Here is a 26,277-nt window from a genome sequence, read left to right as displayed (position 1 = left end):
GATATGACGCTGAGCACGTGCACTCAACTTCTTTGGTCGACCATGGCGAGGCCTGTTCTGAGTGGAACCTGTCCAGTTAAACCGCTGTATGGTCTCAGCTCAGTTTCAGGGTCTTGGCAATCTTCTTATAGCCCAGGCCATCTTTATGTAGAGCAAAAATATTTTTTTTCAGATCCTCAGAGAGTTCTTTGCCATCAGGTGCCATGTTGAACTTCCAGTCAGTATGAGGGAGTGTGAGAGCGATGACACAAAATTTAACACACCTGCTCCCCATTCACACCTAAGACCTTGTAACACTAACGAGTCACATGACACCGGGGAGGGAAAATGGCTAGTTGGGCCCAATTTGGACATTTTCATTTAGGGGTGTACTCACTTTTGTTGCCAGGGGCTTAGACATTAATGGCTGTGTGTTGAGTTATTTTGAGGGGACAGCAAATTTACACTGTTATACAAGCTGTACACTCACTACTTTACATTGTAGCAAAGTGTCATTTCTTCAGTGTTGTCACATGAAAAGATATACTCAAATATTTACAAAAATGTGAGCGGTGTACTCACTTTTGTGATATACTGTATATTTTAAGGCAAGTGTTTTCACTTAAATTAATTAAATACATGCAGTTGTGGAAGCACACAGACTTTCACAGACAACTTACCGTTGTCTTTTCTGAACTTCTCTGTAGACAGAAGATAAAACATGATGTATTATGGGTACTAGAACATGAAGACAGACTACATCCTCTCTATTCTGACCTCCTCTGTAGATAGTAGATAAAACATGATGTATTATGGGTACTAGAACAAGAAAGACAGACTACATCCTCTCTATTCTGACCTCCTCTGTAGACAGTAGATAAAACATGATGTATTATGGGTACTAGAACATGAAGACAGACTACATCCTCTCTATTCTGACCTCCTCTGTAGACAGTAGATAAAACATGATGTATTATGGGTACTAGAACATGAAGACAGACTACATCCTCTCTATTCTGACCTCCTCTGTAGACAGTAGATAAAACATGATGTATTATGGGTACTAGAACATGAAGACAGACTACATCCTCTCTATTCTGACCTCCTCTGTAGACAGTAGATAAAACATGATGTATTATGGGTACTAGAACATGAAGACAGACTACATCCTCTCTATTCTGACCTCCTCTGTAGACAGTAGATAAAACATGATGTATTATGGGTACTAGAACATGAAGACAGACTACCTCCTCTCTATTCTGACCTCCTCTGTAGACAGTAGATAAAACATGATGTATTATGGGTATTAGAACATGGAGACAGACTACATCCTCTCTATTCTGACCTTTTCACTTAAATAATCATTGAATCATGAGGATCATACAGTATATATTTTTTAAGGAAAGTGTTTTCACTTAAATCAATGAAATACATGCAGTTGTTCAACTCACCCCTCTCCATTTTGACGTTGTCTGTAGACAGAAGATAAAACATGATGTATTATGGGTACTAGAACATGAAGACAGGTACATACACAGACAGACAGATACACAGGAACATAGACAGACAGGAACACAGAGAGACAGGAACAGTGTCTCCTGACCCCTCCTGTCTCAGCCTCCAGTATTTATGCTGCAGTAGTTTATGTGTCGGGGGGGTAGGGTCAGTTTGTTATATCTGGAGTACTTCTCCTGTCTTATCCGGTGTCCTGCGTGAATTTAAGTATGCTCTCTCTAATTCTCTCTTTCTCTCTTTCTTTCTCTCTCTCCGAGGACCTGAGCCCTAGGACCATGCCTCAGGACAATCTGGCCTGATGACTCCTTGCTGTCCACAGTCCACCTGGCCGTGCTGCTGCTCCAGTTTCAACTGTTCTGCCTGTGATTATTATTATTTGACCATGCTGGTAATTTATGAACATTTGAACATCTTGGCCATGTTCTGTTAAAATCTCCACCCGTCACAGCCAGAAGAGGACTGGCCACCCCACATAGCCTGGGTCCTCTCTAAGTTTCTTCCTAAGTTTTAGCCTTTCTAGGGAGTTTTTCCTAGCCACCGTGCTTCTACACTTTTAGGCTGGGTTTCTGTACAGCACTTTGATATATCAGCTGATGTACGAAGGGCTATATAAATACATTTGATTTGATTTGATTTCACTTAAATAATGATTGAATCATGAGATTCATACAGTATATATTTTTTATGAAAGTGTTTTCACTTAAATCAATGAAATACATGCAGTTGTTCAACTCACCAGTCTCTATTTTGAGCTTGTCTGTAGAAAGAGAAGATAAAACATGATGTATTATGGGTACTAGAACATGAAGACAGGTACATAGACAGACAGACAGACAGACAGACAGACAGACAGACAGACAGACAGACAGACAGACAGACAGACAGACAGACAGACAGACAGACAGACAGACAGACAGACAGACAGACAGACAGACAGACAGACACAGACAGACAGACAGACAGACAGACAGACAGACAGACAGACAGACAGACAGACAGACAGACAGACAGACAGACAGACAGACAGACAGACAGACAGACAGACACAGACAGACAGACAGACAGACAGACAGACAGACAGACAGACAGACAGACAGACAGACAGACAGACAGACAGACAGACAGACAGACAGACAGACAGACAGACAGACAGACAGACAGACAGACAGACAGACAGACAGGGACATAGACAGAGATGTAGATAGACAGACAGACAGGTACATGGAGAGAACATTAAGCCAGTAGAGGACTGGTCACCCCTCAGAGCCTGGTTCCTCTGGTCTACCCAGTACATCCAGGAGACGACTGGTCACCCCTCAGAGCCTGGTTCCTCTCTAGGTTTCTTCCTAGGTTCCTGCCTTTCTAGGGAGTTTTTCCTAGGCACCGTGCTTCTACATCTGCATTGCTTGCTGTTTGGGGTTTTAGGCTGGGTTTCTGTACAGCACTTTGTGACATCGGCTGATATAAAAAGGGATTCATAAATACATTTGATTGATCAGTTGATGCTGGGCGATTAGGCCTGGCTCGCAGTCGGCATTACAATTCATCCCAAAGGTGTTCGATGAGGTTGAGGTCAGGGCTCTGTGAAGGTCAGTCAAGTTCTTCCACACCGATCTCAACAAACAATTTCTGCATGGACCTCGCTTTGTGCACGGGGGCATTGTCATCCTAAAGCAGTGAAGGGCCTTCCCAAACTGTTTCCACAAAGTTGGAAGCACAGAATTGTCTAGAATGTCATTGTATCCTGTAAGGTTAAGATTTCCCTTCACTGGAACTAAGGGGCCTGAACCATGAAGAACAGCCCCAGACCATTATTCCTCCTCCATCAATCTTTACAGTTGGAACTATGCATTGGGGCAGGTAGTGTTCTCCTGGCATCCGCCAAACCCAGATTCATCTGTTAGACTGCCAGATGGTGAATATTGATTCTTCACTCCTGAGAACGTATTTCCACTAGTCCAGAGTTCAATGGCGGTGAGCTTTACACCACTCCACCCGATGCTTGGCATTGAGCATGGTGATCTTAGGCTTGTGTGCGGCTGCTCGGCCATGGAAACCCATTTCATGAAGCTCCAGACAAACAGTTATTGTGTTGACGTTGCATCCAGAGGCAGTTTGGAACTCTGTAGTGAGTGTTGCGAGTTTTACGCACTTCAACACTTGGCGGTCCCATTCTGTGAGATTTTGTGGCCTACCACTAAACGGCTGACACATTTTTGCTCCTACATGTTTCCACTAAACAATAACAGCACTTACAGTTGACCGGGGCAGCTCTAGCAGGGCAGAAACTTGATGAACTGACTTGTTGGAAAGGTGGCATTCTAAGACAGTGCAACGTTGAAAGACACTGAGCTCTTCAGTAAGGCCATTCTACTGACAATGTTTGTCTATGGAGATTGCATGGCTGTGTGCTTGATTTGATACACCTGTCAGCAACGGGTGTGGCTGAAATAGAATCTACTGATTTAAAGAGTTGTCCACATACTTTTGTATATATAGTGTAGTTAATCAGTGTAATATATAGTGTATATACAGTATATCACAAAAGTGAGTACACCCCTCACATTTTTGTAAATATTTGAGTATTTATTTTCATGAGACAACACTGAAGAAATGACACTTTGCTACAATGTAAAGTAGTGAGTGTACAGCTTGTATAACAGTGTAAATTTGCTGTCCCCTCAAAATAACTCAACACACAGCTATTCATGTCTAAACAGCTGGCAACAAAACCCTAACCCTAACCCTAACCCTAAGTGAAAATGTCCAAATTGGGCCCAAATTGTCAATATTTTGTGTGGCCACCATCATTTTCCAGCACTGCCTTAACCTTCTTGGGCATGGAGTTCACCAGAGCTTAATTAACAGGTTGCCACTGGAGTCCTCTTCCACTCCTCCATGACAACATCACGGAGCTGGTGGATGTTAGAGACCTTGCACTCCTCCACCTTCCATTTGAGGATGCCCCACAGATGCGCAATAGGGTTTAGGTCTGGAGACATGCTTGGCCAGTCAATCACCTTTACCCTCAGCTTCTTTAGCAAGGCAGTGGTCGTCTTAGAGGTGTGTTTGGGGCGTTATCATGTTGGAATACTGCACTGCGGCCCAGTCTCCGAAGGGAGGGGATCTGCTTCAGTATGTCACAGTACATGCTGGCATTCATGGTTCCCTCAATGTACTTAAAAAAAATATATATATTTCACCTTTATTTAACCAGGTAGGCTAGTTGAGAACACCTTTATTTAACCAGGTAGGCTAGTTGAGAACACCTTTATTTAACCAGGTAGGCTAGTTGAGAACAAGTTCTCATTTGCAACTGCGACCTGGCCAAGATAAAGCATAGCAGTGTGAACAGACAACACAGAGTTACACATGGAGTCAACAATTAACAAGTCAATAACACAGTAGAAAAAAAGAGAGTCTATATACAATGTGTGCAAAAGGCATGAGGAGGTAGGCAAATAATTACAATTTTGCAGATTAACACTGGAGTGATAAATGATCAGATGGTCATGTACAGGTAGAGATATTGGTGTGCAAAAGAGCAGAAAAGTAAATAAATAAAAACAGTATGGGGATGAGGTAGGTAAAATTGGGTGGGCTATTTACCGATAGACTATGTACAGCTGCAGCAATCGGTTAGCTGCTCAGATAGCTGATGTTTGAAGTTGGTGAGGGAGATAAAAGTCTCCAACTTCAGCGATTTTTGCAATTTGTTCCAGTGACAGGCAGCAGAGAACTGGAACGAAAGGCAGCCAAATGAGGTGTTGGCTTTAGGGATAATCAGTGAGATACACCTGCTGGAGCGTGTGCTACGGGTGGGTGTTGCCATCGTGACCAGTGAACTGAGATAAGACGGAGCTTTACCTATCATGGACTTTTTTTTAACCTTTATTTAACCAGGCAAGTCAGTTAAGAACACATTCTTATTTTCAATGACGGCCTGGGAACAGTGGGTTAACTGCCTGTTCAGGGGCAGAACGACAGATTTGTACCTTGTCAGCTCGGAGGTTTGAACTCGCAACCTTCCGGTTACTAGTCCAACACTCTAACCACTAGGCTACGCTGCCGCCGACTTGTAGATGACCTGGAGCCAGTGGGTCTGGAGACGAATATGTAGCGAGGGCCAGCCGACTAGAGCATACTGGTCGCAGTGGTGGGTGGTATAAGGTGCTTTAGTGACAAAACGGATGGCACTGTAATAAACTGCATCCAGTTTGCTGAGTAGAGTGTTGGAAGCAATTTTGTAGATGACATCGCCGAAGTCGAGGATCGGTAGGATAGTCAGTTTTACTAGGGTAAGTTTGGCGGCGTGAGTGAAGGAGGCTTTGTTGCGGAATAGAAAGCCGACTCTAGATTTGATTTTCGATTGGAGATGTTTGACATGAGTCTGGAAGGAGAGTTTACAGTCTAGCCAGACACCTAGGTACTTATAGATGTCCATATATTCAAGGTCGGAACCATCCAGGGGGGTGATGCTAGTCGGGTGTGCGGGTGCAGGCAGCGACCAGTTGAAAAGCATGCATTTGGTTTTACTAGCGTTTAAGAGCAGTTGGAGGCCACGGAAGGAGTGTTGTATGGCATTGAAGCTCGTTTGGAGGTTAGATAGCACAGTGTCCAAGGATGGGCCGGAAGTCTACAGAATGGTGTCATCTGCGTAGAGGTGGATCAGGGAATCGCCCGCAGCAAGAGCAACATCATTGATATATACAGAGAAAAGAGTCGGCCCGAGAATTGAACCCTGTGGCACCCCCATAGAGACTGCCAGAGGACCGGACAGCATGCCCTCCGATTTGACACACTGAACTCTGTCTGCAAAGTAGTTGGTGAACCAGGCAAGGCAGTCATCAGAAAAACCGAGGCTACTGAGTCTGTCGATAAGAATATGGTGATTGACAGAGTCGAAAGCCTTGGCAAGGTCGATGAAGACGGCTGCACAGTACTGTCTTTTATCGATGGCGGTTATGATATCGTTTAGTACCTTGAGCGTGGCTGAGGTGCACCCTTGACCGGCTCGGAAACCAGATTGCACAGCGGAGAAGGTACGGTGGGATTCGACATGGTCAGTGACCTGTTTGTTGACTTGGCTTTCGAAGACCTTAGATAGGCAGGGCAGGATGGATTGGATATAGGTCTGTAACAGTTTGGGTCCAGGGTGTCTCCCCCTTTGAAGAGGGGGATGACTGCGGCAGCTTTCCAATCCTTGGGGATCTCAAACGATATGAAAGAGAGGTTGAACAGGCTGGTAATAGGGGTTGCGACAATGGCGGCGGATAGTTTCAGAAATAGAGGGTCCAGATTGTCAAGCCCAGCTGATTTGTACGGGTCCAGGTTTTGCAGCTCTTTCAGAACATCTGCTATTTGGATTTGGGTAAAGGAGAACCTGGAGAGGCTTGGGGGAGTAGCTGCGGGGGGGGGCGGAGCTGTTGGCCGAGGTTGGAGTAGCCAGGCGGAAGGCATGGCCAGCCGTTGAGAAATGCTTGTTGAAGTTTTCGATAATCATGGATTTATTTGTGGTGACCGTGTTACCTAGCCTCAGTGCAGTGGGCAGCTGGGAGGCGGTGCTCTTGTTCTCCATGGACTTCACAGTGTCCCAGAAGTTTTTGGAGTTGGAGCTACAGGATGCTAATTTCAGCCTGAAGAAGCTGGCCTTAGCTTTCCTGACTGACTGCGTGTATTGGTTCCTGACTTCCCTGAACAGTTGCATGTCGCGGGGACTATTCGATGCTATTGCAGTCCGCCACAGGATGTTTTTGTGCTGGTCGAGGGCAGTCAGGTCTGGAGTGAACCAAGGGCTATATCTGTTCTTAGTTCTGCATTTTTCTGAAGCTAGATGGGGGGGCGATCAATTCACAAATGGTGTCCAGGGCACAGCTGGGAGCTGAGGGGGGTCAGTAGCAGGCGGCAACAGTGAGAGACTAATTTTTAAAATTAGTAGTTCGAACTGTTTGGGTATGGACCTGGAAAGTATGACATTACTTTGCAGGCTCTCTGCAGTAGACTGCAGCTCCTCCACCTTTGGCAGTTCTATCTTGACGGAAAATGTTATAGTTGGGTATGGAAATCTCAGAATCCTGGCCTTCCTGAGCCAGGATTCAGACACGGCAAGGACATCAGGGTTAGCAGAGTGTGCTAAAGCAGTGAGTAAAACAAACTTAGGGTTGAGGCTTCTGATGTTGACATGCATGAAACCGAGGCTTTTCCGATCACAGAAGTCAACAAATGAGGGTGCCTGGGGACATGCAGGGCTTGGGTTTATTTCCACATCACCCGCAGAACAGAGGAGGAGTAGTATGAGGGTGCGGCTAAAGGCTATCAAAACTGGTCGTCTAGAGGGTTGGGGACTCATGCAGCCCCAGACCATGACACTCCCATCACCATGCTTGACTGTAGGCAAGACACACTTGTCTTTGTACTCCTCACCTGGTTGTCGCCACACACGCTTGACACCATCTGAACCAAATAAGTTTATCTTGGTCTCATCAGACCACAGGACATGGTTCCAGTAATCCATGTCCTTAGTCTGCTTGTCTTCAGCAAACTGTTTGCGGGCTTTCTTGTGCATCATCTTTAGAAGAGGCTTCCTTCTGGGACGACAGCCATGCAGACCAATTTGATGCAGTGTACGGCGTATGGTCTGAGCACTGACAGGCTGACCCCCCACCCCTTCAACCTCTGCAGCAATGCTGGCAGCACTCATATGTCTATTTCCCAAAGACAACCTCTGGATATGACGCTGAGCACGTGCACTCAACTTCTTTGGTCGACCATGGCGAGGCCTGTTCTGAGTGGAACCTGTCCAGTTAAACCGCTGTATGGTCTCAGCTCAGTTTCAGGGTCTTGGCAATCTTCTTATAGCCCAGGCCATCTTTATGTAGAGCAAAAATATTTTTTTTCAGATCCTCAGAGAGTTCTTTGCCATCAGGTGCCATGTTGAACTTCCAGTCAGTATGAGGGAGTGTGAGAGCGATGACACAAAATTTAACACACCTGCTCCCCATTCACACCTAAGACCTTGTAACACTAACGAGTCACATGACACCGGGGAGGGAAAATGGCTAGTTGGGCCCAATTTGGACATTTTCATTTAGGGGTGTACTCACTTTTGTTGCCAGGGGCTTAGACATTAATGGCTGTGTGTTGAGTTATTTTGAGGGGACAGCAAATTTACACTGTTATACAAGCTGTACACTCACTACTTTACATTGTAGCAAAGTGTCATTTCTTCAGTGTTGTCACATGAAAAGATATACTCAAATATTTACAAAAATGTGAGCGGTGTACTCACTTTTGTGATATACTGTATATTTTAAGGCAAGTGTTTTCACTTAAATTAATTAAATACATGCAGTTGTGGAAGCACACAGACTTTCACAGACAACTTACCGTTGTCTTTTCTGAACTTCTCTGTAGACAGAAGATAAAACATGATGTATTATGGGTACTAGAACATGAAGACAGACTACATCCTCTCTATTCTGACCTCCTCTGTAGATAGTAGATAAAACATGATGTATTATGGGTACTAGAACAAGAAAGACAGACTACATCCTCTCTATTCTGACCTCCTCTGTAGACAGTAGATAAAACATGATGTATTATGGGTACTAGAACATGAAGACAGACTACATCCTCTCTATTCTGACCTCCTCTGTAGACAGTAGATAAAACATGATGTATTATGGGTACTAGAACATGAAGACAGACTACATCCTCTCTATTCTGACCTCCTCTGTAGACAGTAGATAAAACATGATGTATTATGGGTACTAGAACATGAAGACAGACTACATCCTCTCTATTCTGACCTCCTCTGTAGACAGTAGATAAAACATGATGTATTATGGGTACTAGAACATGAAGACAGACTACATCCTCTCTATTCTGACCTCCTCTGTAGACAGTAGATAAAACATGATGTATTATGGGTACTAGAACATGAAGACAGACTACCTCCTCTCTATTCTGACCTCCTCTGTAGACAGTAGATAAAACATGATGTATTATGGGTATTAGAACATGGAGACAGACTACATCCTCTCTATTCTGACCTTTTCACTTAAATAATCATTGAATCATGAGGATCATACAGTATATATTTTTTAAGGAAAGTGTTTTCACTTAAATCAATGAAATACATGCAGTTGTTCAACTCACCCCTCTCCATTTTGACGTTGTCTGTAGACAGAAGATAAAACATGATGTATTATGGGTACTAGAACATGAAGACAGGTACATACACAGACAGACAGATACACAGGAACATAGACAGACAGGAACACAGAGAGACGGACAAGAACACAGACAGACAGGAACAGTGTCTCCTGACCCCTCCTGTCTCAGCCTCCAGTATTTATGCTGCAGTAGTTTATGTGTCGGGGGGGTAGGGTCAGTTTGTTATATCTGGAGTACTTCTCCTGTCTTATCCGGTGTCCTGCGTGAATTTAAGTATGCTCTCTCTAATTCTCTCTTTCTCTCTTTCTTTCTCTCTCTCCGAGGACCTGAGCCCTAGGACCATGCCTCAGGACAATCTGGCCTGATGACTCCTTGCTGTCCACAGTCCACCTGGCCGTGCTGCTGCTCCAGTTTCAACTGTTCTGCCTGTGATTATTATTATTTGACCATGCTGGTCATTTATGAACATTTGAACATCTTGGCCATGTTCTGTTAAAATCTCCACCCGGCACAGCCAGAAGAGGACTGGCCCACCCCACATAGCCTGGGTCCTCTCTAAGTTTCTTCCTAAGTTTTAGCCTTTCTAGGGAGTTTTTCCTAGCCACCGTGCTTCTACACTTTTAGGCTGGGTTTCTGTACAGCACTTTGATATATCAGCTGATGTACGAAGGGCTATATAAATACATTTGATTTGATTTGATTTCACTTAAATAATGATTGAATCATGAGATTCATACAGTATATATTTTTTATGAAAGTGTTTTCACTTAAATCAATGAAATACATGCAGTTGTTCAACTCACCAGTCTCTATTTTGAGCTTGTCTGTAGAAAGAGAAGATAAAACATGATGTATTATGGGTACTAGAACATGAAGACAGGTACACAGACAGACAGACAGACAGACAGACAGACAGACAGACAGACAGACAGACAGACAGACAGACAGACAGACAGACAGACAGACAGACAGACAGACAGACAGACAGACAGACAGACAGACAGACAGACAGACAGACAGACAGACAGACAGACAGACAGACAGACAGACAGACAGACAGACAGACAGACAGACAGACAGACAGACAGACAGACAGGACAGACAGACAGACAGACAGACAGACAGACAGACAGACAGACAGACAGACAGACAGACAGACAGACAGACAGACAGACAGACAGACAGACAGACAGACAGACAGACAGACAGACAGACAGACAGACAGACAGACAGACGACAGACAGACAGACAGACAGACAGACAGACAGACAGACAGACAGACAGACAGACAGACAGACAGACAGACAGACAGACAGACAGACAGACAGACAGACAGACAGACAGACAGACAGACAGACAGACAGACAGACAGACAGACAGACAGACAGACAGACAGACAGACAGACAGACAGACAGACAGACAGACAGACAGACAGACAGACAGACAGACAGACAGACAGACAGACAGACAGACAGACAGACAGACAGACAGACAGACAGACAGACAGACAGACAGACAGACAGACGACAGACAGACAGACAGACAGACAGACAGACAGACAGACAGACAGACAGACAGACAGACAGACAGACAGACAGACAGACAGACAGACAGACAGACAGACAGAAGACAGACAGACAGACAGACAGGACAGACAGACAGACAGACAGACAGACAGACAGACAGACAGACAGACAGACAGACAGACAGACAGACAGACAGACAGACAGACAGACAGACAGACAGACAGACAGACAGACAGACAGACAGACAGACAGACAGACAGACAGACAGACAGACAGACAGACAGACAGACAGACAGACAGACAGACAGACAGACAGACAGACAGACAGACAGACAGACAGACAGACAGACAGACAGACAGACAGACAGACAGACAGACAGACAGACAGACAGACAGACAGACAGACAGACAGACAGACAGACAGACAGACAGACAGACAGACAGACAGACAGACAGACAGACAGACAGACAGACAGACAGACAGACAGACAGACAGACAGACAGACAGACAGACAGACAGACAGACAGACAGACAGGGACATAGACAGAGATGTAGATAGACAGACAGACAGGTACATGGAGAGAACATTAAGCCAGTAGAGGACTGGTCACCCCTCAGAGCCTGGTTCCTCTGGTCTACCCAGTACATCCAGGAGACGACTGGTCACCCCTCAGAGCCTGGTTCCTCTCTAGGTTTCTTCCTAGGTTCCTGCCTTTCTAGGGAGTTTTTCCTAGGCACCGTGCTTCTACATCTGCATTGCTTGCTGTTTGGGGTTTTAGGCTGGGTTTCTGTACAGCACTTTGTGACATCGGCTGATATAAAAAGGGATTCATAAATACATTTGATTGATCAGTTGATGCTGGGCGATTAGGCCTGGCTCGCAGTCGGCATTACAATTCATCCCAAAGGTGTTCGATGAGGTTGAGGTCAGGGCTCTGTGAAGGTCAGTCAAGTTCTTCCACACCGATCTCAACAAACAATTTCTGCATGGACCTCGCTTTGTGCACGGGGGCATTGTCATCCTAAAGCAGTGAAGGGCCTTCCCAAACTGTTTCCACAAAGTTGGAAGCACAGAATTGTCTAGAATGTCATTGTATCCTGTAAGGTTAAGATTTCCCTTCACTGGAACTAAGGGGCCTGAACCATGAAGAACAGCCCCAGACCATTATTCCTCCTCCATCAATCTTTACAGTTGGAACTATGCATTGGGGCAGGTAGTGTTCTCCTGGCATCCGCCAAACCCAGATTCATCTGTTAGACTGCCAGATGGTGAATATTGATTCTTCACTCCTGAGAACGTATTTCCACTAGTCCAGAGTTCAATGGCGGTGAGCTTTACACCACTCCACCCGATGCTTGGCATTGAGCATGGTGATCTTAGGCTTGTGTGCGGCTGCTCGGCCATGGAAACCCATTTCATGAAGCTCCAGACAAACAGTTATTGTGTTGACGTTGCATCCAGAGGCAGTTTGGAACTCTGTAGTGAGTGTTGCGAGTTTTACGCACTTCAACACTTGGCGGTCCCATTCTGTGAGATTCTGTGGCCTACCACTAAACGGCTGACACATTTTTGCTCCTACATGTTTCCACTAAACAATAACAGCACTTACAGTTGACCGGGGCAGCTCTAGCAGGGCAGAAACTTGATGAACTGACTTGTTGGAAAGGTGGCATTCTAAGACAGTGCAACGTTGAAAGACACTGAGCTCTTCAGTAAGGCCATTCTACTGACAATGTTTGTCTATGGAGATTGCATGGCTGTGTGCTTGATTTGATACACCTGTCAGCAACGGGTGTGGCTGAAATAGAATCTACTGATTTAAAGAGTTGTCCACATACTTTTGTATATATAGTGTAGTTAATCAGTGTAATATATAGTGTAGTTAATCAGTGTAATATATAGTGTAGTTAATCAGTGTAATATATAGTGTAGTTAATCAGTGTAATATATAGTGTATATACAGTATATCACAAAAGTGAGTACACCCCTCACATTTTTGTAAATATTTGAGTATTTATTTTCATGAGACAACACTGAAGAAATGACACTTTGCTACAATGTAAAGTAGTGAGTGTTCAGCTTGTATAACAGTGTAAATTTGCTGTCCCCTCAAAATAACTCAACACACAGCTATTCATGTCTAAACAGCTGGCAACAAAACCCTAACCCTAACCCTAAGTGAAAATGTCCAAATTGGGCCCAAATTGTCAATATTTTGTGTGGCCACCATCATTTTCCAGCACTGCCTTAACCTTCTTGGGCATGGAGTTCACCAGAGCTTAATTAACAGGTTGCCACTGGAGTCCTCTTCCACTCCTCCATGACAACATCACGGAGCTGGTGGATGTTAGAGACCTTGCACTCCTCCACCTTCCATTTGAGGATGCCCCACAGATGCGCAATAGGGTTTAGGTCTGGAGACATGCTTGGCCAGTCAATCACCTTTACCCTCAGCTTCTTTAGCAAGGCAGTGGTCGTCTTAGAGGTGTGTTTGGGGCGTTATCATGTTGGAATACTGCACTGCGGCCCAGTCTCCGAAGGGAGGGGATCTGCTTCAGTATGTCACAGTACATGCTGGCATTCATGGTTCCCTCAATGTACTTAAAAAAAAAATATATATTTCACCTTTATTTAACCAGGTAGGCTAGTTGAGAACACCTTTATTTAACCAGGTAGGCTAGTTGAGAACACCTTTATTTAACCAGGTAGGCTAGTTGAGAACAAGTTCTCATTTGCAACTGCGACCTGGCCAAGATAAAGCATAGCAGTGTGAACAGACAACACAGAGTTACACATGGAGTCAACAATTAACAAGTCAATAACACAGTAGAAAAAAAGAGAGTCTATATACAATGTGTGCAAAAGGCATGAGGAGGTAGGCAAATAATTACAATTTTGCAGATTAACACTGGAGTGATAAATGATCAGATGGTCATGTACAGGTAGAGATATTGGTGTGCAAAAGAGCAGAAAAGTAAATAAATAAAAACAGTATGGGGATGAGGTAGGTAAAATTGGGTGGGCTATTTACCGATAGACTATGTACAGCTGCAGCAATCGGTTAGCTGCTCAGATAGCTGATGTTTGAAGTTGGTGAGGGAGATAAAAGTCTCCAACTTCAGCGATTTTTGCAATTTGTTCCAGTGACAGGCAGCAGAGAACTGGAACGAAAGGCAGCCAAATGAGGTGTTGGCTTTAGGGATAATCAGTGAGATACACCTGCTGGAGCGCGTGCTACGGGTGGGTGTTGCCATCGTGACCAGTGAACTGAGATAAGACGGAGCTTTACCTATCATGGACTTTTTTTTTACCTTTATTTAACCAGGCAAGTCAGTTAAGAACACATTCTTATTTTCAATGACGGCCTGGGAACAGTGGGTTAACTGCCTGTTCAGGGGCAGAACGACAGATTTGTACCTTGTCAGCTCGGGGGTTTGAACTCGCAACCTTCCGGTTACTAGTCCAACACTCTAACCACTAGGCTACGCTGCCGCCGACTTGTAGATGACCTGGAGCCAGTGGGTCTGGAGACGAATATGTAGCGAGGGCCAGCCGACTAGAGCATACTGGTCGCAGTGGTGGGTGGTATAAGGTGCTTTAGTGACAAAACGGATGGCACTGTAATAAACTGCATCCAGTTTGCTGAGTAGAGTGTTGGAAGCAATTTTGTAGATGACATCGCCGAAGTCGAGGATCGGTAGGATAGTCAGTTTTACTAGGGTAAGTTTGGCGGCGTGAGTGAAGGAGGCTTTGTTGCGGAATAGAAAGCCGACTCTAGATTTGATTTTCGATTGGAGATGTTTGATATGAGTCTGGAAGGAGAGTTTACAGTCTAGCCAGACACCTAGGTACTTATAGATGTCCATATATTCAAGGTCGGAACCATCCAGGGGGGTGATGCTAGTCGGGTGTGCGGGTGCAGGCAGCGACCAGTTGAAAAGCATGCATTTGGTTTTACTAGCGTTTAAGAGCAGTTGGAGGCCACGGAAGGAGTGTTGTATGGCATTGAAGCTCGTTTGGAGGTTAGATAGCACAGTGTCCAAGGATGGGCCGGAAGTATACAGAATGGTGTCATCTGCGTAGAGGTGGATCAGGGAATCGCCCGCAGCAAGAGCAACATCATTGATATATACAGAGAAAAGAGTCGGCCCGAGAATTGAACCCTGTGGCACCCCCATAGAGACTGCCAGAGGACCGGACAGCATGCCCTCCGATTTGACACACTGAACTCTGTCTGCAAAGTAGTTGGTGAACCAGGCAAGGCAGTCATCAGAAAAACCGAGGCTACTGAGTCTGTCGATAAGAATATGGTGATTGACAGAGTCGAAAGCCTTGGCAAGGTCGATGAAGACGGCTGCACAGTACTGTCTTTTATCGATGGCGGTTATGATATCGTTTAGTACCTTGAGCGTGGCTGAGGTGCACCCTTGACCGGCTCGGAAACCAGATTGCACAGCGGAGAAGGTACGGTGGGATTCGACATGGTCAGTGACCTGTTTGTTGACTTGGCTTTCGAAGACCTTAGATAGGCAGGGCAGGATGGATTGGATATAGGTCTGTAACAGTTTGGGTCCAGGGTGTCTCCCCCTTTGAAGAGGGGGATGACTGCGGCAGCTTTCCAATCCTTGGGGATCTCAAACGATATGAAAGAGAGGTTGAACAGGCTGGTAATAGGGGTTGCGACAATGGCGGCGGATAGTTTCAGAAATAGAGGGTCCAGATTGTCAAGCCCAGCTGATTTGTACGGGTCCAGGTTTCAGAACATCTGCTATTTGGATTTGGGTAAAGGAGAACCTGGAGAGGCTTGGGGGAGTAGCTGCGGGGGGGGGCGGAGCTGTTGGCCGAGGTTGGAGTAGCCAGGCGGAAGGCATGGCCAGCCGTTGAGAAATGCTTGTTGAAGTTTTCGATAATCATGGATTTATTTGTGGTGACCGTGTTACCTAGCCTCAGTGCAGTGGGCAGCTGGGAGGCGGTGCTCTTGTTCTCCATGGACTTCACAGTGTCCCAGAAGTTTTTGGAGTTGGAGCTACAGGATGCTAATTTCAGCCTGAAGAAGCTGGCCTTAGCTTTCCTGACTGACTGCGTGTATTGGTTCCTGACTTCCCTGAACAGTTGCATGTCGCGGGGACTATTCGATGCTATTGCAGTCCGCCACAGGATGTTTTTGTGCTGGTCGAGGGCAGTCAGGTCTGGAGTGAACCAAGGGCTATATCTGTTCTTAGTTCTGCATTTTTTGAACGGAGCATGCTTATCTAAAATGGTGAGGAAGTTACTTTTAAAGAATGACCAGGCATCCTCAACTGACGGGATGAGGTCAATGTCCTTCCAGGATACCCGGGCCAGGTCAAATAGAAAGGCCTGCTCACAGAAGTGTTTTAGGGAGCGTTTGACAGTGATGCGGATCCGTAGCGGATACAGGCAATGAGGCAGTGATCGCTGAGATCCTGGTTGAAGACAGCAGAGGTGTATTTGGAGGGCCAGCAGAGGTGTATTTGGAGGGCCAGTTGGTCAGGATGACGTCTATGAGGGTGCCCTTGTTTACAGAGTTAGGGTTGTACCTGGTGGGTTCCTTGATGATTTGTGTGAGATTGAGGGCATCTAGCTTAGATTGTAGGACTGCCGGGGTGTTAAGCATATCCCAGTTTAGGTCACCTAACAGAACAAACTCTGAAGCTAGATGGGGGGGCGATCAATTCACAAATGGTGTCCAGGGCACAGCTGGGAGCTGAGGGGGGTCAGTAGCAGGCGGCAACAGTGAGAGACTAATTTTTAAAATTAGTAGTTCGAACTGTTTGGGTATGGACCTGGAAAGTATGACATTACTTTGCAGGCTCTCTGCAGTAGACTGCAGCTCCTCCACCTTTGGCAGTTCTATCTTGACGGAAAATGTTATAGTTGGGTATGGAAATCTCAGAATCCTGGCCTTCCTGAGCCAGGATTCAGACACGGCAAGGACATTAGGGTTAGCAGAGTGTGCTAAAGCAGTGAGTAAAAGAAACTTAGGGTTGAGGCTTCTGATGTTGACATGCATGAAACCGAGGCTTTTCCGATCACAGAAGTCAACAAATGAGGGTGCCTGGGGACATGCAGGGCTTGGGTTTATTTCCACATCACCCGCAGAACAGAGGAGGAGTAGTATGAGGGTGCGGCTAAAGGCTATCAAAACTGGTCGTCTAGAGGGTTGGGGACTCATGCAGCCCCAGACCATGACACTCCCATCACCATGCTTGACTGTAGGCAAGACACACTTGTCTTTGTACTCCTCACCTGGTTGTCGCCACACACGCTTGACACCATCTGAACCAAATAAGTTTATCTTGGTCTCATCAGACCACAGGACATGGTTCCAGTAATCCATGTCCTTAGTCTGCTTGTCTTCAGCAAACTGTTTGCGGGCTTTCTTGTGCATCATCTTTAGAAGAGGCTTCCTTCTGGGACGACAGCCATGCAGACCAATTTGATGCAGTGTACGGCGTATGGTCTGAGCACTGACAGGCTGACCCCCCACCCCTTCAACCTCTGCAGCAATGCTGGCAGCACTCATATGTCTATTTCCCAAAGACAACCTCTGGATATGACGCTGAGCACGTGCACTCAACTTCTTTGGTCGACCATGGCGAGGCCTGTTCTGAGTGGAACCTGTCCAGTTAAACCGCTGTATGGTCTCAGCTCAGTTTCAGGGTCTTGGCAATCTTCTTATAGCCCAGGCCATCTTTATGTAGAGCAAAAATATTTTTTTTCAGATCCTCAGAGAGTTCTTTGCCATCAGGTGCCATGTTGAACTTCCAGTCAGTATGAGGGAGTGTGAGAGCGATGACACAAAATTTAACACACCTGCTCCCCATTCACACCTAAGACCTTGTAACACTAACGAGTCACATGACACCGGGGAGGGAAAATGGCTAGTTGGGCCCAATTTGGACATTTTCATTTAGGGGTGTACTCACTTTTGTTGCCAGGGGCTTAGACATTAATGGCTGTGTGTTGAGTTATTTTGAGGGGACAGCAAATTTACACTGTTATACAAGCTGTACACTCACTACTTTACATTGTAGCAAAGTGTCATTTCTTCAGTGTTGTCACATGAAAAGATATACTCAAATATTTACAAAAATGTGAGCGGTGTACTCACTTTTGTGATATACTGTATATTTTAAGGCAAGTGTTTTCACTTAAATTAATTAAATACATGCAGTTGTGGAAGCACACAGACTTTCACAGACAACTTACCGTTGTCTTTTCTGAACTTCTCTGTAGACAGAAGATAAAACATGATGTATTATGGGTACTAGAACATGAAGACAGACTACATCCTCTCTATTCTGACCTCCTCTGTAGATAGTAGATAAAACATGATGTATTATGGGTACTAGAACAAGAAAGACAGACTACATCCTCTCTATTCTGACCTCCTCTGTAGACAGTAGATAAAACATGATGTATTATGGGTACTAGAACATGAAGACAGACTACATCCTCTCTATTCTGACCTCCTCTGTAGACAGTAGATAAAACATGATGTATTATGGGTACTAGAACATGAAGACAGACTACATCCTCTCTATTCTGACCTCCTCTGTAGACAGTAGATAAAACATGATGTATTATGGGTACTAGAACATGAAGACAGACTACATCCTCTCTATTCTGACCTCCTCTGTAGACAGTAGATAAAACATGATGTATTATGGGTACTAGAACATGAAGACAGACTACATCCTCTCTATTCTGACCTCCTCTGTAGACAGTAGATAAAACATGATGTATTATGGGTACTAGAACATGAAGACAGACTACCTCCTCTCTATTCTGACCTCCTCTGTAGACAGTAGATAAAACATGATGTATTATGGGTATTAGAACATGGAGACAGACTACATCCTCTCTATTCTGACCTTTTCACTTAAATAATCATTGAATCATGAGGATCATACAGTATATATTTTTTAAGGAAAGTGTTTTCACTTAAATCAATGAAATACATGCAGTTGTTCAACTCACCCCTCTCCATTTTGACGTTGTCTGTAGACAGAAGATAAAACATGATGTATTATGGGTACTAGAACATGAAGACAGGTACATACACAGACAGACAGATACACAGGAACATAGACAGACAGGAACACAGAGAGACGGACAAGAACACAGACAGACAGGAACAGTGTCTCCTGACCCCTCCTGTCTCAGCCTCCAGTATTTATGCTGCAGTAGTTTATGTGTCGGGGGGGTAGGGTCAGTTTGTTATATCTGGAGTACTTCTCCTGTCTTATCCGGTGTCCTGCGTGAATTTAAGTATGCTCTCTCTAATTCTCTCTTTCTCTCTTTCTTTCTCTCTCTCCGAGGACCTGAGCCCTAGGACCATGCCTCAGGACAATCTGGCCTGATGACTCCTTGCTGTCCACAGTCCACCTGGCCGTGCTGCTGCTCCAGTTTCAACTGTTCTGCCTGTGATTATTATTATTTGACCATGCTGGTAATTTATGAACATTTGAACATCTTGGCCATGTTCTGTTAAAATCTCCACCCGTCACAGCCAGAAGAGGACTGGCCACCCCACATAGCCTGGGTCCTCTCTAAGTTTCTTCCTAAGTTTTAGCCTTTCTAGGGAGTTTTTCCTAGCCACCGTGCTTCTACACTTTTAGGCTGGGTTTCTGTACAGCACTTTGATATATCAGCTGATGTACGAAGGGCTATATAAATACATTTGATTTGATTTGATTTCACTTAAATAATGATTGAATCATGAGATTCATACAGTATATATTTTTTATGAAAGTGTTTTCACTTAAATCAATGAAATACATGCAGTTGTTCAACTCACCAGTCTCTATTTTGAGCTTGTCTGTAGAAAGAGAAGATAAAACATGATGTATTATGGGTACTAGAACATGAAGACAGGTACATAGACAGACAGACAGACAGACAGACAGACAGACAGACAGACAGACAGGACAGACAGACAGACAGACAGACAGACAGACAGACAGACAGACAGACAGACAGACAGACAGACAGACAGACAGACAGACAGACAGACAGACAGACAGACAGACAGACAGACAGACAGACAGACAGACAGACAGACAGACAGACAGACAGACAGACAGACAGACAGACAGACAGACAGACAGACAGACAGACAGACAGACAGACAGACAGACAGACAGACAGACAGAGATGTAGATAGACAGACAGACAGGTACATGGAGAGAACATTAAGCCAGTAGAGGACTGGTCACCCCTCAGAGCCTGGTTCCTCTGGTCTACCCAGTACATCCAGGAGACGACTGGTCACCCCTCAGAGCCTGGTTCCTCTCTAGGTTTCTTCCTAGGTTCCTGCCTTTCTAGGGAGTTTTTCCTAGGCACCGTGCTTCTACATCTGCATTGCTTGCTGTTTGGGGTTTTAGGCTGGGTTTCTGTACAGCACTTTGATATATCAGCTGATGTACGAAGGGCTATATAAATACATTTGATTTGATTTGATTTCACTTAAATAATGATTGAATCATGAGATTCATACAGTATATATTTTTTATGAAAGTGTTTTCACTTAAATCAATGAAATACATGCAGTTGTTCAACTCACCAGTCTCTATTTTGAGCTTGTCTGTAGAAAGAGAAGATAAAACATGATGTATTATGGGTGAGGTACATAGACAGACAGACAGACAGACAGACAGACAGACAGACAGACAGACAGACAGACAGACAGACAGACAGACAGACAGACAGACAGACAGACAGACAGACAGACAGACAGACAGACAGATAGACATAGACATAGACATAGACATAGACATAGACAGAGACAGAGACAGAGACAGAGACAGAGACAGAGACAGAGACAGAGACAGAGACAGAGACAGAGACGTAGATAGACAGACAGACAGGTACATGGAGAGAACATTAAGCCAGTAGAGGACTGGTCACCCCTCAGAGTCTGGTTCCTCTGGTCTACCCAGTACATCCAGGAGACGACTGGTCACCCCTCAGAGCCTGGTTCCTCTGGTCTACCCAGTACATCCAGGAGACGACTGGTCACCCCTCAGAGCCTGGTTCCTCTCTACCCAGTACAGCCAGTAGAGGACTGGTCACCCCTCAGAGCGTGGTTCCTCTGGTCTACCCAGTACATCCAGGAGACGACTGGTCACCCCTCAGAGCCTGGTTCCTCTCTAGGTTTCTTCCTAGGTTCCTGCCTTTCTAGGGAGTTTTTCCTAGGCACTGTGCTTCGACATCTGCATTGCTTGCTGTTTGGGGTTTTAGGCTGGGTTTCTGTACAGCACTTTGCGACATCGGCTGATGTAAAAAGGGATTCATAAATACATTTGATTGATCAGTTGATGCTGTGCGATTAGGCCTGGCTCGCAGTCGGCGTTCCAATTCATCCCAAAGGTGTTCGGTGAGGTTGAGGTCAGGGATCTGTGAAGGCCAGTCAAGTTCTTCCACACCAATCTCAACAAACCATTTCTGTATGGACATAGCTATCTGCACGGGGACATTGTCATACTGAAACAGGAAAGGGCCTTCCCCAAACTGTTGCCACAAAGTTGGAAGCACAGAATCGTCTAGAATGTAATTGTATGGTTAAGATTTCCCTTCCTTGGAACTAAGGGGCCCGAACCATGAAAAACAACCCCAGGCCATTATTCCTCCCCCACCAAACTTTACAGTTGACACTATGCATTGGGGCAGATAGTGTTATCCTGGCATCCGCCAAACTCAGATTCCTCAGTATCACTGCCAGATGGTGAAGAGTGATTCATCACGTGATTCATCACACTTTACACCACTCCACCCGACGCTTGGCATTGAGCATGGTGATCTTAGGCTTGTGTGCGGCTGCTCGGCCATGGAAACCCATTTCATGAAGCTCCAGACAAACAGTTATTGTGTTGACGTTGCTTCCAGAGGCCAATTCTGTAGTGAGTGTTGCAACCGAGGACAGACGAGTTTTACACACTTCAACACTTGACGGTCCCATTCTGTGAGATTTTGTGGCCTACCACTAAACGGCTGACACATTTTTGCCCCTACATGTTTCCACTAAACAATAACAGCACTTACACTTGCCCGGGGCAGCTCTAGCAGGGCTGAAACTTGACGAACTGACTTGATGGAAAGGTGGCATCCTAAGACAGGGCCACGTTGAAAGTCACTGAGCTCTTCAGTAAGAACATTCTACTGACATTGTTTGTCTATGGAGATTGCATGGCTGTGTGCTTCATTTTATACACCTGTCAGCAACGGGTGTGGCTGAAATAGAATCTACTGATTTAAAGAGTTGTCCACATACTTTAATATATATAGTGTAGTTAATCAGTGTAATATATAGTGTAGTTAATCAGTGTAATATATAGTGTAGTTAATCAGTGTAATATATAGTGTAGTTAATCAGTGTAATATATAGTGTATATACAGTATATCAATTTGGACATTTTCACTTAGGGGTGTAGTCACTTTTGTTGCCAGCGGCTTAGACATTAATAGCTGTGTGTTGAGTTATTTTGAGGGGACAGCAAATTTACACTGTTATACAAGCTGAACACTCACTACTTTACATTGTAGCAAAGTGTCATTTCTTCAGTGTTGTCACATGAAAAGATATACTCAAATATTTACAAAAATGTGAGCGGTGTACTCACTTTTGTGATATACTGTATATTTTAAGGCAAGTGTTTTCACTTGAATCAATGAAATACATGCATGCAGTTGTAGAAGCACAAAGACTTTCACACACAACTTACTGTTCTCTTCTCTGAGCTCCTCTGTAGACAGAAGATAAAACATGATGTATTATGGGTACTAGAACATGAAGACAGACTACAACCTCTCTATTCTGACCTCCTCTGTAGACAGTAGATAACACATGATGTATTATGGGTACTAGAACATGAAGATAGACTACAACCTCTCTATTCTGACCTCCTCTGTAGACAGTAGATAAAACATGATGTATTATGGGTACTAGAACATGAAGACAGACTACAACCTCACTATTCTGACCTCCTCTGTAGACAGTAGATAACACATGATGTATTATGGGTACTAGAACATGAAGATAGACTACAACCTCTCTATTCTGACCTCCTCTGTAGACAGTAGATAAAACATGATGTATTATGGGTACTAGAACATGAAGCCTGACTACATCCTCTCTATTCTGACCTCTGTAGACAGTAGATAAAACATGATGTATTATGGGTACTAGAACATGAAGACAGACTACCTCCTCTCTATTCTGACCTTTTCACTTAAATAATCATTGAATCATGAGATTCATACAGTATATATTTTTAAGGAAAGTGTTTTCACTTAAATCAATGAAATACATGCAGTTGTTCAACTCACCCCTCTCCATTTTGACGTTGTCTGTAGACAGAAGATAAAACATGATGTATTATGGGTACTAGAACATGAAGACAGGTACATACACAGACAGACAGATACACAGGAACATAGACAGACAGGAACACAGAGAGACGGACAAGAACACAGACAGACAGGAACAGTGTCTCCTGACCCCTCCTGTCTCAGCCTCCAGTATTTATGCTGCAGTAGTTTATGTGTCGGGGGGGTAGGGTCAGTTTGTTATATCTGGAGTACTTCTCCTGTCTTATCCGGTGTCCTGCGTGAATTTAAGTATGCTCTCTCTAATTCTCTCTTTCTCTCTTTCTTTCTCTCTCTCCGAGGACCTGAGCCCTAGGACCATGCCTCAGGACAATCTGGCCTGATGACTCCTTGCTGTCCACAGTCCACCTGGCCGTGCTGCTGCTCCAGTTTCAACTGTTCTGCCTGTGATTATTATTATTTGACCATGCTGGTCATTTATGAACATTTGAACATCTTGGCCATGTTCTGTTAAAATCTCCACCCGGCACAGCCAGAAGAGGACTGGCCACCCCACATAGCCTGGGTCCTCTCTAAGTTTCTTCCTAAGTTTTAGCCTTTCTAGGGAGTTTTTCCTAGCCACCGTGCTTCTACACTTTTAGGCTGGGTTTCTGTACAGCACTTTGATATATCAGCTGATGTACGAAGGGCTATATAAATACATTTGATTTGATTTGATTTCACTTAAATAATGATTGAATCATGAGATTCATACAGTATATATTTTTTATGAAAGTGTTTTCACTTAAATCAATGAAATACATGCAGTTGTTCAACTCACCAGTCTCTATTTTGAGCTTGTCTGTAGAAAGAGAAGATAAAACATGATGTATTATGGGTACTAGAACATGAAGACAGACAGACAGACAGACAGACAGACAGACAGACAGACAGACAGACAGACAGACAGACAGACAGACAGACAGACAGACAGACAGACAGGGACATAGACAGAGATGTAGATAGACAGACAGACAGGTACATGGAGAGAACATTAAGCCAGTAGAGGACTGGTCACCCCTCAGAGTCTGGTTCCTCTGGTCTACCCAGTACATCCAGGAGACGACTGGTCACCCCTCAGAGCCTGGTTCATCTGGTCTACCCAGTACATCCAGGAGACGACTGGTCACCCCTCAGAGCCTGGTTCCTCTCTACCCAGTACAGCCAGTAGAGGACTGGTCACCCCTCAGAGCGTGGTTCCTCTGGTCTACCCAGTACATCCAGGAGACGACTGGTCACCCCTCAGAGCCTGGTTCCTCTCTAGGTTTCTTCCTAGGTTCCTGCCTTTCTAGGGAGTTTTTCCTAGGCACTGTGCTTCTACATCTGCATTGCTTGCTGTTTGGGGTTTTAGGCTGGGTTTCTGTACAGCACTTTGTGACATCGGCTGATGTAAAAAGGGATTCATAAATACATTTGATTGATCAGTTGATGCTGGGCGATTAGGCCTGGCTCGCAGTCGGCGTTCCAATTCATCCCAAAGGTGTTCGGTGAGGTTGAGGTCAGGGATCTGTGAAGGCCAGTCAAGTTCTTCCACACCAATCTCAACAAACCATTTCTGTATGGACATAGCTATCTGCACGGGGACATTGTCATACTGAAACATGAAAGGGCCTTCCCCAAACTGTTGCCACAAAGTTGGAAGCACAGAATCGTCTAGAATGTAATTGTATGGTTAAGATTTCCCTTCCCTGGAACTAAGGGGCCCGAACCATGAAAAACAACCCCAGGCCATTATTCCTCCCCCACCAAACTTTACAGTTGACACTATGCATTGGGGCAGATAGTGTTATCCTGGCATCCGCCAAACTCAGATTCCTCAGTATCACTGCCAGATGGTGAAGAGTGATTCATCACGTGATTCATCACACTTTACACCACTCCACCCGACGCTTGGCATTGAGCATGGTGATCTTAGGCTTGTGTGCGGCTGCTCGGCCATGGAAACCCATTTCATGAAGCTCCAGACATACAGTTATTGTGTTGACGTTGCTTCCAGAGGCCAATTCTGTAGTGAGTGTTGCAACCGAGGACAGACGAGTTTTACACACTTCAACACTTGACGGTCCCATTCTGTGAGATTTTGTGGCCTACCACTAAACGGCTGACACATTTTTGCTCCTACATGTTTCCACTAAACAATAACAGCACTTACACTTGCCCGGGGCAGCTCTAGCAGGGCTGAAACTTGACGAACTGACTTGATGGAAAGGTGGCATCCTAAAACAGGGCCACGTTGAAAGCCACTGAGCTCTTCAGTAAGAACATTCTACTGACATTGTTTGTCTATGGAGATTGCATGGCTGTGTGCTTCATTTTATACACCTGTCAGCAACGGGTGTGGCTGAAATAGAATCTACTGATTTAAAGAGTTGTCCACATACTTTAATATATATAGTGTAGTTAATCAGTGTAATATATAGTGTAGTTAATCAGTGTAATATATAGTGTATATACAGTATATCAATTTGGACATTTTCACTTAGGGGTGTAGTCACTTTTGTTGCCAGGGGCTTAGACATTAATGGCTGTGTGTTGAGTTATTTTGAGGGGACAGCAAATTTACACTGTTATACAAGCTGAACACTCACTACTTTACATTGTAGCAAAGTGTCATTTCTTCAGTGTTGTCACATGAAAAGATATACTCAAATATTTACAAAAATGTGAGCGGTGTACTCACTTTTGTGATATA

The 26,277-nt window shown here is 44.7% G+C and overlaps 1 protein-coding gene across 28 annotated transcripts in view; it reads right to left on the bottom strand.

Annotated features, from left to right (window-relative positions):
- The window catches only part of LOC109886139 (butyrophilin subfamily 3 member A2-like), a 164,248-nt gene that overhangs the window by 49,705 nt on the left and 88,266 nt on the right, over positions 1-26,277 (bottom strand). For 10 of the 28 annotated variants that reach the window (XM_031791520.1, XM_031791524.1, XM_031791521.1 and 7 more), the window contains 13 exons: positions 24,367-24,387; positions 23,547-23,567; positions 22,943-22,963; positions 20,785-20,805; positions 20,020-20,040; positions 19,200-19,220; positions 18,429-18,449; positions 10,473-10,493; positions 9,652-9,672; positions 8,881-8,901; positions 2,231-2,251; positions 1,431-1,451; positions 660-680 (listed from right to left, as the gene is read on the bottom strand). In XM_031791520.1, coding sequence (XP_031647380.1) covers positions 660-680; positions 1,431-1,451; positions 2,231-2,251; positions 8,881-8,901; positions 9,652-9,672; positions 10,473-10,493; positions 18,429-18,449; positions 19,200-19,220; positions 20,020-20,040; positions 20,785-20,805; positions 22,943-22,963; positions 23,547-23,567; positions 24,367-24,387 — 273 coding nt within the window. The remainder of the gene's footprint in view (positions 1-659; positions 681-1,430; positions 1,452-2,230; positions 2,252-8,880; positions 8,902-9,651; positions 9,673-10,472; positions 10,494-18,428; positions 18,450-19,199; positions 19,221-20,019; positions 20,041-20,784; positions 20,806-22,942; positions 22,964-23,546; positions 23,568-24,366; positions 24,388-26,277) is intronic. The other 18 variants (XM_031791527.1, XM_031791532.1, XM_031791533.1 and 15 more) reach the window with 8 other exon arrangements.

This window comes from Oncorhynchus kisutch, linkage group LG16, assembly GCF_002021735.2.
Source record: "Oncorhynchus kisutch isolate 150728-3 linkage group LG16, Okis_V2, whole genome shotgun sequence".
NCBI classification, from domain to species: domain Eukaryota; kingdom Metazoa; phylum Chordata; class Actinopteri; order Salmoniformes; family Salmonidae; genus Oncorhynchus; species Oncorhynchus kisutch.
The sequence above is the reverse complement of the archived record's forward strand: the minus strand, read 5'-3'. Positions and strand labels throughout refer to the sequence as shown.